At 39.0% G+C, this 14647-nt stretch overlaps 1 protein-coding gene across 1 annotated transcript in view; it reads right to left on the bottom strand.

The window, feature by feature from the left end:
- The window catches only part of MFAP3L (microfibril associated protein 3 like), a 38930-nt gene that overhangs the window by 6371 nt on the left and 17912 nt on the right, over positions 1 to 14647 (bottom strand). Inside the window, exon 2 of the mRNA XM_039876122.1 lies at positions 11031 to 11456. Coding sequence (XP_039732056.1) covers positions 11031 to 11325 — 295 coding nt within the window. The 5' untranslated portion in view covers positions 11326 to 11456. The remainder of the gene's footprint in view (positions 1 to 11030; positions 11457 to 14647) is intronic.

The raw sequence follows: 14647 nt of genomic DNA, 5'->3' as shown, positions 1-14647 counted from the left end.
TCCTTCCTTCCTTCCTTCCTTTTTCAAAACAATTCAGCCAGTGTATTTTCTCCAAGAGTAGAAAACATTGGTTTGTAAAATCTAGTGAATTTTCAGTCTCTGTGAATGTGCATGAATTAGCAAACCTAGAACCTAGTCTGTGGAATTTTCTCATTCCCGTGGGGCAGAGGCAAGCCTTATATACCTTTCATTTCCTGAACCTGAATTTTGATGCTCCAGATGTAGATTTATCCAAATGTACAATAATCAGAAGCAAGGAAAATTATCAATTTATTTTCTTAAAATCTGCATGTTTCATAAAAGTAGACTATAGCAGGCACAGGGAAAAATCTCTAGTTGATTGAAAGCTTATTATAGATATGGAAGGAATTGGGTTTCCAGAGAATTACAGACTATTGAAAGCTTATTATAGATATGGAAGGTTTTGGGTTTCTAGAGAATTATAGACTGTACTCGTAGAAGTTTCTCATGTTTACCTTCCTTCCTTTGTTGGAAAATATAATAGGAAATAAGGTGGAAGAGGGTGAGAAGGTGAGGTTATTTATATGGGAATGATTAGGATCAATTTATTCATCTCCTAACCTCCCCACTGCTACTCCTCTTATGGAAGAATTATCTATAAATACAAGGATAGAGTAGTCTGAACCTGGGTGTAGAAGAACAAAAGCAACAAAGAACAGTAAACTAAGAAGGCAGGCATCTGATGGTCATTCAGTCTTCTCCTCAAAACTATGTAATTATTTTAGTGATAAATTGTATTCTAATTGTTACAGAAAAAATACATATTAGTTACAACATACCAATGCTTTCCTCTACTGACTAAAAATATTTCTGAATTCGAATTGTACAGTTATTTTAGGCATATTTGTAATTGCCCATTGACATGTTTTTATCTATCCTGGACCCAAGCAATTCAATTCAGATTAAAGCTTAGACATTTCATTAGTTTCTTGTCTCATTGTGAAAAGAGGCATAGTTTGGAATCAAACACAACCTTATTAGGTGACACTCGTGGCTTGTTTAGGAGAAAACTGTAAGATGTTCAGCAGATAAATCTTACTTAGGAGCATATTTTGCTTCTTAGACCAGGACAGCAGGTCTTTAGACTAACATCTTTTATATACTTTATCCAATCATTATTTAGTTTGTCCTTGAAGTCTGAAGCCCAACTGTGTATCTGTAAAGTGACTATATTTGCTTAGCTATAAACTACAACAAAAATGAATGTTATTATGTAAAACACTTAGGTTGTCACCTATAGTCTAAGCATCAATACCCTAGTTAAATAATTGAGATCACATCTCTCTCTGCCAGGAATTTCCTGTTTCCACTCTAAGACAAGGACACCAAGACATCTCTTGTTTTCAGTCCTTTGCTAGATTCCTCTTGAAACAAATATCATATTTATTTTATGGATTAAAGTAATATTAATGATACTAAGGCTCCCTTGCAGGTATTATATGGGAAAATGATTATGTGACCTGGATTAAACATTCTATTATCATATCACAAAGCGCACACATGCGCACACACACACACACACACACACACACACACACACACACATCCAAGGACTATAATGTCAGGAGAACAAAGATTCTGACCTCAGGGAGATGTACACCTATATTGTTTGCTTCTTTTACAAAGGTTGATACATTCATTGCTTCCCAGAAACTAAATATTTCCTCTCAGCCTCAGCTTGACCTTTGATTAGGGATAAAAATGTCTGCATATTCTACTAGCATATGCAGCCTGAAAACAATGAAGATGGCACAAATTCCATTCCGGGGGTCCTCCCACATCAGCTTTGGGCCAGGATCATAAAGAATCTCCACATGGTACCTGTCCACCTGGAATCATCTTCAGAACATTTTCTGTGCTGTATGTTATCATTCACCTTAGTCTATAAATACCCGACCCAGAGACTCATTCCGGAAGGGTCCTGACTTCAGCAGTCAGAGAGTTAAATAAAAACTCCCACAGTGACTGTCGCAGGAAACCTTCAGTGCTGCGCACATGAAGTGGGTACACACAGCGCTATTCCCATATATTTTATGCTGTAATTGAGTAGGAATGTCAAAATGATGTGTTTTCCTTAAGCTACATCACTTCAGCACAAATAAAAACCTAAAATGTCAGCAGGTAATGCCAAGTTAGTTCTACATGCAATGTTTTTGGTGAAATGAGAGAGGCAGGTGTTTAACCATTCTGTTTTGAATATGACACAAAGGGTCATGTGCTAAACATTTCCCTAACGCTCTCGATGGCAGTTCACTTGGGTCCTGTGCCTTGCTCAGATTATGGCTCCCCCTTCGGAGCCATCCCCCCCCCACTCCCTCTCTTCTTACTCTGGTCCTGTAAGGTGACACACACCTGAAAGCTTCAGGCTAAAACACTGACACACGCAGCAGGAGGAGGGCTGCTGCTGCATCCCTACTAGAGACTAGAGTTTACCCAGGAATCTGTCAGTCTTCCTCAAGATACTCCAGGCACAAGAATCACACGTGAAAATCTCCCATGCGTGAATAGAAGTGTTGTGATGAGAGTCTCTCTTTTGCAAAGAGAAAAGCAAACAGATGTTATTGCTTAGCTGTACCGCAGTGTGTGCTACGCTGCACAACAAAGCTGACATTTTTAGAAGGGCAGTGATCTTTTTTTTTATCTTGTTCATGCATTCAGTCAACACATATTATTGAATAAATTGTCTATATGCCAGGTTCCACACTAGACCGTGCAAATACAAAGATGATCCCTGACTACGAAAACCATCCAGCCCAAAGAAGGACTCAGACTCCAACAAACAACTAGGGGTCATGTGGCAAACGCACTGGCGCAGGGCAGTGGGGGACGGGCTTCCTAGAAAGGTGTGCGAGGTACTCTCCAGGGTGGGACGGGGTGGTGCAGGCAGGAAGAGGAATTGAAGTAAAAAGAAAGGACTTTTAAGGTCAGAGGGGGATGATGTGTTAGGGGGAGCATATGAGCAAAGGAGGGAACCCACTGAATGCTGCTGTAGCCATCAAACCATTTTTAAAATCAAGAAGGGCTAGGGCAGAGACAGGGCTTCAGAGGAAGGCGGGGTCAGAATGTTCAAGAGCTTAACCTATTTATCCCGGTGGGAGAACCGGAGCCTCCATTTCACAGGACTTGCCCCCTGACGGACCTGCCTGTTTCATACCTCAAGGTGCCTCAGCACCTCCTGGAAAGCTATCCTCCCTGACCACTCCAAGCCCCCTACCTCCCACATTATTAGCCCAATCAAGACGCCACCTTTGCACCTCACCTTATTCCCTGAGAAAGCCTTCTCTGATCCCTGATTAAATCAGTGGAGAGAACCTGAAAGTCCAGGAGCAGATGCCGGGAAGTGTGAGAATTTAATAAAGAAGGAAGATGTCATTTCAAGTCATTGAGGAAAGAATTTTGAGACAATCGACTATTCATTTGAAAGAAAATAGAGTTAAATTCAGACTTTATGTGACATGTAAATATAAATTATAAATTCCAAATACTCTGATGATCTAAACGTAAAACTGAAAGTATAAAACAGAGGATGTTAAAACATTTTTATAACCTTGGAATAGGAAGGCATTTCAGGACTCCTAGAAACTGTAAAGGAAAACATTGATGGATTGACTACTCCGAAATTAAACTTTTTTTACACTATGAGTCATACTAAAGTAAAAACAAATGAGAGATTCTAGAATATTTGACAGACAAATGCTTAATATCAATAAAACATAAAGAACTTCTACAAATCAAAACAAATAACCCAAAAGGAAAAAATGGGGAAAAGGTATGAATGGATAAAACAGAAAAAAGAAATGCAAATGGTGTCTAAGTATACAAAAGCACTAATGATTAAATTATAATTAAATTTAAAGAGATTAATTTTTAAAAACATAACTTTTTCACCTTTCAGAGTGCCAAATAAAAGAGGGGGTGGGTATTGCGAATCTGAGAGAATGGAGAAAGGGACCCCCCCACACACACACACACCGCAGGTGGGAGTTGGGTACGTTAAAACTTTGGAAGGTTGATTTGGACAAATCTCAAAATTTAAAATGAATGTCATTTATGACTGACTTTTAGACTTTGTGAAATTCTTCAAGTCAGGCAAGTCTACATAGACTATAAAAATATTAATGAATGTAAGAAAATCAAGGTAATGAAAAAAATTTCTTTCCGGAATAGTTTTTTCTCTCCATGGATATAGCTCTAGAGCTTTCCTCCCCTGCCAACATCTTCTGAAAGAAGCCATAACCTCAGTCCCATCCCGGAAGGTGGGTGGCCTGGTACCACTGTGCTCATCATGGGACATGCACACACGGAGGGGGAAGTCGCTCAAGACAGCACTACATCGTGTTGGTAGGATAGTGTCAGGTAGACCGCCCAGCAATTAGAGAAGTGGAGCAACAGCATTGTATGGCTACAGTTAAACCTGTAAAGGTCAAGAAATCCTATGGTATATGGATTTTTGTGACTCAATGTGAAACCAATACATGGCACCAGATCAGAACTGTGGCTCATACAAACAACTTCTGACCAATTATTGCTGTAGAGAAATGAGCTGCATTAACACTTTCTGGGACTGAAGAATCATAAGGAAAGTGAGAGCACAACCTACAAAGATACGGTAATTACAGCCTTTCCCCGAACACCATGTCTACTGAAACCCTAAAGCTTTTCAGCTTTTCCCGAGGATCATGGAGAATTAAAAATTAACCTGATACCCAAATGCTAATTTCCCTCAGTTCACTTATTAGAAGAGAAGGACTTCTTTTGCCTTTGAGATACCTTTCTGTGGCTGTGTAAAGAAACTGGGGTGTGGTTTGTCTATATTCCCAGTGAGTGTTATAAGAAGATTAAAACTGTTCACAATCCCATTTAGATACTTAGGCTCTAAAGCTCCACACACTCATGCATTTCAAGGAGGAAAGTTCAATCTGCCAAAACAAGTAGGTTATTTTCAGTTATTTTCCTAAAACCAACTTAAATAAAAATTTTCAAGTGATGAAGAGTCCCAGTGAACATTTATGCAAACATAAATGAAATACGATATTCATTTGAATGAGTATCACATTGAATTGATGATCTTCAAAGAAGAACAAAATGCACGTATGGGTTTGCGGCTATAAAGGTGGCGCTTATTTTCCAATATGTGAAATATAGGCTACTGAAGAGATCCAAGTTTTTTTTTTTTTTTTACAAGACATAATTGAAAATAAATTTAGCACTGCATCGCTGCACCTGTTACAGAACTTCTGCAATAGATGACATCTCTTTGAAGTGGCTGCAGAGTCAGGTTATAAACACTGCAAGCTGCAAGGGCTCTTGTGCTCTCTCTCCCCAAACCACCCAAGGGACCTCTTCAAGAGTACTAGGACAGCTCTAACAAGCTATTTCCTAGATCACGTGCTTCCAAGGTAGCCCGGGATAATACAGGCTTGGCTCAGCTTTCAGCTAAGGAAGGTGGGATGGCAGGACAGTGTGGCTGAGAGCCTGCACTCTGCTCTGTTTAAAAGAAGTTTGAAAAGTATCTGAAAAAACCTACTGTCTTTTCATCTCTTGGTAAAGGAAACATCTGACACTCCAGCTAATTTAATTTAGTAACCTTAATTTTTAAAAAGTGCCAAGCACTCTTAATTCCATGTAATTCCATGTGGACTAGTAATAGTCTTTGCTGACAGTAACTGTGGGTGGTCTTCTAAGACAAGAGCACCTTACACTGGGTTCATATAAATAGCTTCCATTCTGAGAATCTCAGCTGTCATTCTTATCTGAGGTGGTTCTGGGAGGCTAAGACTGAAGCCTTAATGGCTAAGACTGAAGCATCCAAATGGAACACAACTCATCAAAGAAACACTATAAATGGTAGTTAGTTACCAGGTTGGCCTTTAATATAACTCCATTTGGAAAATAAAGTACCATAAATTAAGCCACTTTATGGAAAAATACATGATGAGTTCAACAACTGACTTAACGATCTACTTTGCAATGATTCTTTAGTAAGCTGAGGAGTGCTTCTTTGGGTTAGACTAGGGTTTCTAAACCTGGGAACTACTGGCATTGTTTGCTGGATCATTCTTCATAGGGGTCTATTCCGTAGGACGTTTAAGAGCATCCCTGGCTTCTAACTTTTAGATGCCAGAGCATATTCTCCCCCTTCCTCACTCCCCCCGCCACCCCAGTAATGACAACCAAATTCTCCAGACTTTGCCAAATGTACCCTAGGGGAAAAATAGACCTTAGCTGAGAATCACTGGGTTAGGCAAATATAAAGGTCATCCTATGCATAATATACTTTGTAATTTCCACATATACTGCTTTTTCAGAGACAGAAGCATAGTGGATATCAGTGGGCTCTTTGTACACGAAAGCGATGTGCTAGGAAAGAGGAAGCCTCTGGTGGTAAAGAGGATCCCAAACTTGTTATCCTAGCAGTCACAACATTATTTTGAAATTTCAAATAACATTTAAGGGATATGATTTTTGTGTGTGTTTATCGAATGTTTTTTTTTAAATGGTTGAGAAATTGAGATAGAGAATAAGAAATTATCCAGAAAATGATTTCCTTTCTTTACAAAACACACTGTATTATTAAACAGAGATTTAAATACTTGGAATCTATGCTTGAGACGATATAAGACGATACTACCAATCACAGCAGTTGCCATGTAGTGACAGCTTAGTATGTTCCAGATACTATACTATCAGCATTTAATCCACAATAGTTTATTTAAGACTCACGACCTCACCTGGTAGTTAAAAGAATTATCTCTATTTTACAGATAGGAAAACTGTGGCTCAGAAAAGTTGAGAAACTTGCTCAAAGAAAGACTATCATGAGCTTCTTCTGAATTTCCAATAATATATTCATAATTATATGTATTTTGTTTAATGCCTTTTGATAAGTTGATTTTATCTCAAATATTTAATGTACTAAAATGATGATGAAAACATCAGTATGATGTTTTCATAAGTTAACATACTACTTCATGCTGATCTTAGAGGCCATGGATAATTTATATTTAATGCTGTGGAAAATGAACTCTTTCCACATATATAATAAGTAGGTAGGTGATACACAACAGTGTTAAAACTTGGCTGGTACAGTTTGTTGTTGTCCCTTGCAAAAGTAATAAAAAGACAATTCATAGTCTATTTTAAAAAATCTGAAAAGTAGAGAGATAAAAACAACAGAGTGATATAAACTAAACGCCAAATTTGTAATGATGAATTTCACAAAGCGAGAGTAGCTGTTGTGATAATTGTGATCTTTGTGCAGTTCAGCTCAGTGAACTCTGTGCCTGTTTATTTTCAAAGATAATTATTTATGGTGACAGAATGCTTTAGGACGACTGAAAACAAATCTACAGAAAAGTCTAAAACTTTTCTTTACGGAAGATTTTAAACTTAATTGCTAACAAGCCATACATGTTTGCAAAGGTCTATTAACAGCTGATTTTCTTGAAATGCTTGTTATTTATCATCTGATAAAGGTGCCAATGTGTATTTAAATGGTTTAAAGTCAGAGTAAGAAGCCGTAGCAAAAAATATACTCGATAATTAGAACTTGAAATAACTGGGACTTTTTCTTAATACTTTCTAACAACTATGCATTTCTACTCAGCTCTTGCAAAAGGAAAATTAAAAACAGCACATTTCATGGCCATTTGTGGTTATTCATGTTATTTGAATTCTGAGTTATTTTTGTAACATGGTTGGTGCACACCCCAAACATGTCCTTTGGTGAATGACCAAAAAAAGGCTTTCTCCAGAAATAGATTACACGTTGGTCTCCCCCGAGCCTGTGGAACTGAAGCGACAAGCACCAGGGAAAGAAAGCAAAGCAGCTGCTGCCCCCGCCAATGACAGGAAATAGCCCCCCATTCTCTCCAGGACCAGCGGGGCTGGCGTGAATAATAGCTATCTCACTTTGTCAGCATAAACAAGAAATGAAATTGTTCCTTTCCAGGCTAATCACAAAGTAAAGGGTAGTGTGCCCCTGCAGCAACTCACCAGATGATTTTGAATACATCTGTGTGTGCATACCACATAGACACATGTTACAGCACACATCCTGACACTGTTGAACTGTGATGGTGGCGGCTATAAACGCCTTTTCAGCCCAGGAGGGCTTCTCTCATTTGCTCAGTCTGGGTTAGACACTCCAACATTTTTCTCCTACTGAGACCCGAAGGATAAGCAGATGCTGGTTGGACAGAGAGGGAGAATCAATACCAGCTTGGCTACACTCTGGTTGTGTAATATCCTCTCCATTCACCTGGTTTTTCATCTATAAACATGAGGATTAATAATACCTGACCATCATGCTTAATGTAAGGATTAGAAAAATTATATGTAACTTGGTACAGGGGCTTAATCGATGGTAGTGGTTGTTTGTTAATGAAAATTACATTCTTTTTGTTAGTTTGGTTTTAACAGTAGTTAAAACTGAATCTGAGCAATGTTCTCGGATATTAACATCATTTTTCATACTATATTCAATTACCTTTTTGTTGAATTAAAAATGAAATACTGTTCCATTTAAACTTCTAGCCTATCATCCTGAAAACTGCAATCTATGTCCATGCTATAATACAGTCATTTTCTTCATTAGAAATGAAGGGTTATAGGCTATGGGTCCTCTAATAGGCCATTCTTGGACTAAAATTCTAATATTTTATGATGAATAGTCTCATTTCTACTATTTCCTATATTTTGCTTGGTTGTTAGGTACGGTGTTTTGAATATTACCCCGTGTTACTTATGTTCTGAAATTACTATAATTATGCATTGTAATTACAAAAGCTGAGTTGGAACATCAAGTACTAGTATTATGAGTTCTTTTAAAAAATATATAGTGCATCTTCCTTATGAGATTTAAAAACAGCTAACTGATATATCAGCAAAGCTGCTGCTACAGACATGACAGTGCTGAGTTCTAATGGAACAGTTTGCTGTGCCAAAGGCTTTCGACTGGCTACTATTGGTTCAGGAGTCACTGACAGGCTGCTACTATAGACCACCTGAGCACCCACAAAACAAAAGAATATTGAGCTGAATAAAACTCCCATCCAGTTCAACTTCCCAATGCACAGACAAAGAAGGCAAGATACAGAGTCTGCTTGCCAAGACTGGGTTCATAGTTACAAAGACCTTTTCAATTAAGACATCATATGATCCCTTTGAAGCAGTAAGGTACTACTACTTCAGGACAGCACTCAAGATGTGCGACTGAAATTCACGCCCTAACTCCATGCTGTTCCCATGATTTTTTTCCTTTCTCGAACTCAGGGCTTTAGTGCATCAGTCCCAACTCTTTAATGCCTGGGGATAACCTTTGCTCCAGGGTCCATGTGAAAGGCAGATTCAGGTCTGAGTCCTTGCTCTCCTCAATTCAGTCACCTGGATATGGCTAGAAGTGGCCCAGCCCTGCAGAAAGACCTGATGAATTACAGGGACCTGAGTGCGTGTGTGTTACCATGGTTACTGCCTCCTTTACAAGTGTGATGTCACTTCCTTTTCACTTGTAGCCCGGGAGGAAGGAACTCTAGGAATAGAAACCAACTGTGGGCTAGGGGTGATGTTGTTTCATCTCTCCATTGTTAGTAGTGAGGGTTCTAGTCACATCCACTTAATAGGAACAGGATCTTGGGAAAATCTGAGTAAAAGAAGAATTCGGACTACATTGTCTTGGAGGTTCCTTCTAATTTAAAAATTCTGTGGTGCCATCATTTTATTTGGTAAGGAAAGAGTTCCACTCTTCTAGGTTAAACAAACACACATAATATATAATATTTTCATTAAAGGAAAGAAGCTTTATTATACTGTACTTCCTTGAATGGCTAACCAAAGGCAATGGAAGTGAGAGCATGACAGTGAAACCCTGATCCCAGGGAGTTAGACTTCTAGCAGCCTTAGCTATTGGGGGCACAGCTGTGAACCAGAAGTATGTAATTGCAAGAAAACCCTACTCATTCAGCTCCTAAGAAGACATAAAGCGATAGCTTCTATTCTTTTTTCAGAACAATTAAGATAAAACAAGGGGAAGGGATTTTAAAATGTAGGCTTTCTTAGAGTAGAAACTCTTCTGGAGATTGTTCATTGATTAAAGGGCTGTGGAATGGGAAGCTCAATATGAATGAAAGGGGGACAGAAACTAATAAGTTGCTACTTCAGAACAGTGGTCTTTTTACTCCCCAGCTCCCCAATCCCCTACTTCATCTCACAGTAAATACTTAGGAAAATACATTAATTCTATCTGGTCAGTCAGATTAAGCTTGGGTTTTCAGATATTACTTCTCACATCTAAGACAAGAAATGTACTGATTCCCAATGACGCAATCAATCCTCTCTCTGGTTGAATTTTTTCCTGAAGCAAACTTGGTACTTAAGTAAGTGATTCACACTTCTTGGCCAGAAACTCATTCATTAAAAATCAAGCATTCCCCTATTGCCACATGTTATTTCTTGCTATTTCTTTCTCCCTCCCTCTTGGCCTCAGCTGCAACAGACAGTCTAGAAATTTCAGCCTAGTCTCCAGGAACACAGAATGATCTCTGGTTGGTGGCTGAAAGTTTGCACAGAGACTTCTCTTCAGAAGTGTGGTCTTTAAATCCACAGTCCATGGATTAAACTGACATTCAATGATAAACAAGTGCTATATTGTTTCTTTGAGCCAGTTAAGTGAAATGAAATAAAACTCCTTTATAAATGGAACATATACTTATGGGAAAATCCATTTTACGTGCGTCCCTATAAAATTTGTATGCATTAAAGTACAACATGCCAAGAGGCCTTTCAAAAGACTTTAATGTTTGCTCTTTTTCTTCTGAGCCAAAGAGTGAAAAAAAAAATGAATTAATTACTGCTTTGAATCCTTAAGGATATATATTTTACTCTCTTGCCTCAGAAGAAGATGACAAAATGAGATCTTTAAATGACCTGAATAAGAACAACTAACGTTCAGGGTGCCGGCTCCATATTCCATGTTTCTGTTTTATGACCGTTGACACAAGTTTCAAGCCTACCTGTTCCTCGCTCCTCACCGTCGTCGTCTTTCAGCAGCTTGCCAATGGAATTATACCACTTGAACTGTGGGTTAGGGATGCCATAAACACTACAATTAATCAAGGCACTGTTCCCTTCCTTGACTATGATATGGTCAGTTCTGGCAATGATTACGGGCACAGAGCCCAAGACCGTGTCAGTGCCATTTAAAGTGCTGTTAGTCACACTCTTAGCGGTCGCTAGAGTGGATACTAGAATTAAAAAGGGCACAGAAGGTAGAAAGCACACAGGCAGATGGCTCTTCAATCGATCCATCTTCTTTGCTTGCTCTGTAAGGCAACAGAGATGGTTTGCCAATGGAATTGTCTATCGGACAACACGCTGTTCAGAGCTGGCCAGGGGACAAACTTGTCTTGGATCCATAGAGCTGGTTCTTGGTTAAGAACCTGTTAAAAAAAAAATGTACATACATAAATATTAGCGTCTACACTTTAAATATATTATTTATAAAATGTTAGAAACCCAGCGAAAATGCAAACCCACATAATTTTTAAACAACACACAAATTCAGAACATGTTCCAAATATTAAATTATATTTTTCACAAAAATAATAAATAATTTTGTTATTTTTGCTATTGAAACATATAGCTTTTGGTAGGAACAATAATAAATATCTTATGTTAAATTTATATGACATTGCTTTGGAGAGTTAAAAAATTGATTCAGGCTTCTTTCCTTCGGTATGACAAATCACTTTCTACACTATCACCTGAGTTCAACGTGGGTGACCTGATTGTTCACCTGGGGTGTTCCTTAACCTCATATCTTCCTGTGAACATGACTTCCTGTTTATTTCAGTGGTCACAGCTCTGCCAGCATTGGGAAGAGCTCCACCAGAATCAGTCTGGCATTCTCCTAACTCTGCATTACAGCTTCTGGGTTACTCCTTCCCTCCGCTTTCATGCATCTACCCGCACTCCTTCGAGCTCCAGGCCATCCAGCTTTCTCTGCTTCATGTAATTGTTATCTACTGTCTCCTGATCACTCACAGAATGCCCTGGTGTCGATCATCTGCCTTCCAGAGGCTGGGCAATATCAGTTATGTATGGGGTGACACTGCGGGTGGCTGTACTTCCATGTCCAAAGATCTAACCTTCACCTGCATCGCTATCGTCTATTTCATCCACAAATCATATGGCCACATTCTAGACCTTTCGTCTCTCCAAATTCTAAATTCTAAAGTTCCGAGAAATTTTGAAGTTCTAAATAACCCTCTTTTACTGTACCCTACCATTCCTTCAGATCTCTTACTCCTCTCACTAGACTTTCTAGCCCTTCTATTTTTCTAGGTCTGTATCTCCTTCTCCACCCCACCCCCACCCCAAACTGCATGCTCCAATTCTCTCAGTCTAGACCCAATATCCTCACCCCTTATTCTCAGCCACAACACTGCCAGTATACAGTTGTGATCAAGCCAATCACTTGTCCTAGTTCCTACACCCAGGAGGCTGGAGCACTACTGGAGAGAATCATACGACCATGTTATTGCCAAAATAAAGGAATCGTCCCCAATGCTAGCTGGGCTTTTGGTGACATTTGGCAATCTGGTTATCAGGGCTTGGTTGGTTCAGTATTTGCTTTTCACAATGTTATAAACATCTTCAGCTTTCAAATCAAGCACCTTAGCTCAGTGATATTTTTTACCTTTCTCAAAAATCACCTTTCTCCTACTAAGATTTGCAGGTATGAATTCCCATTTCCCCGCCTTTTAAAAAGCATCCTGCATTTTATCCTAAAGTCCTCCCCTGCCATGTACTTCAAATTATTCCATTCTATGTTTTGCCTGTTCTTTATTGAAACAGCTCTTGCTCAAGTCACCAGTCACTCCTAGTTGCCAAATTTTGAGTCTTTCTCTTGCCAAATCTCTGTGGCAACTGCCACTCTTAACTATTCTTTCTCAAAACTTTCTCTTTCCATGGTTCCCACACTCTGCTTCTCCTAACTGCTCCCGTTATTCTTTACTAGTTTCTCTTTTTCTTAGTCCTTAAACGTTAGTGAACCCCTGGAGTTTCATCATTGGCCCTCTTCTCTTTTGACCTGCAGCTCTTCTTATGGTTCCATTCCCATGCCTTTATTACCACCTCCACCCTAATAACTCTCAAATCTACGTCCTTAGTCCTGACCCTTTCCTGAGCTTTAGACTCATATTACTAACTGTCCACTAGACATCTTTGCCAGAATGTTTGTTCTGAAGATAACTCAAAATTAACATTCCCAAACTAAACTCATTGTATCTGCTAAATATGCTGCATTTCCTAGATCTCTTATTTCAGTTCTGGGCAGCACCATCCGGCAGGTTTGCATGGGTATTGATCCTCCGCTTGACAACTGCCCTCATACCCTCAGAACATCAGTAACTCTATGTTGTTGATTCCACCTCTTAAATGTTGTTTGGATTATTCCATCCTTTCCATCTCCTCTGAGTGAGCCTCAGTTCAGGCCACCCTATATTCTTAGCTGAAATAATATGGTAGCCATGTACACGATCTGCCTGCCTCCAATATTTCCCCAGTTCCCAATCCAATCCCTATAACCATTCTACAACACAGAATCTAATATTAGGCAGGCACTATTCTAGGTCCTAGAGACAGAAGAGTAGAGAAAACAGGTCTTTCCCATTACACAGAGGTTACATACTAATGGGGAAAAGCAAACAAATACCACACAAATAAGAATTTCAGCTAATGATGCATGCTTTGAAAAACACACTATGATGCACCTGAGTGATGAGTTAGGCAATCCTGAAAAACTTCACTGAGGAGGTGGCCCCTGAGCTGGGGCTCTTTAGGAATCTGCCATGCCTAAACCTGGGAGGAGAGCATTTCAGGAAGAAGAAACATTAAAAGCAACAGAGTGCTACAGGATGGGTCAGAGAAGTAGACAGGCCCAGTGGACCTAGGGCTTTGCAAAGCAGAGTAAAAAGCTTAGATTTTTATCTGACAGTCAAGGGGAAATTTTAAACAAGGGAGTGACAGAATATGGTTTCCTTTTAAAAATCGACTTTACTGTGGTATAATTTACAAACAAAATACCCATTTTAAGTATATGTTTTAATGGGTTTTGACTAATTTATACACTCATGTAACTGCCATAATCAACAAGATGTAGAATACTTCCATCACCACCAAAAGTTCCCTCGTGTTCCTTTCTGGCTGTAGTTTTTAAATTGATCCATTCCAGTTATTTTTGTTTATGGCATGAGGTATGGATTGAGGTTCATTTTTCTCCCCCAATATGGATATCCAGTGGTTTCAGCATGGTTTGTAAGAAGACTGTCCTTTCTCCAACAGATTATTTTGCCTTCTTGTCAAAAACAATGAGTCTATTTCTAAGCTCTTTATTCTGTTCCATGAATGTTTATGTCTATCCTTATGCCAATACCACACTGACCATACTGTAGTCATTTACTGCCCCATTTACCTTTGTATTTGCAGTGTCTGAAGTTGTCCCTGATACTTGAATTGCTGAATGAATCTCTCTCTCAAGGCATAAATTATGATTCCAATTCTGTAGACAATAAAACTAAAGAGGTTCCAGGGGCTGAAAAATCAGCCTCAGGCCATAGGTTCGTTCAGT

Source organism: Pteropus medius, unplaced genomic scaffold, assembly GCF_902729225.1.
Source record: "Pteropus medius unplaced genomic scaffold, Ma_sr-lr_union100, whole genome shotgun sequence".
In the NCBI taxonomy this organism is placed as follows: Eukaryota; Metazoa; Chordata; class Mammalia; order Chiroptera; family Pteropodidae; genus Pteropus; species Pteropus medius.
This window is presented reverse-complemented; position numbering and strand designations above follow the sequence as displayed.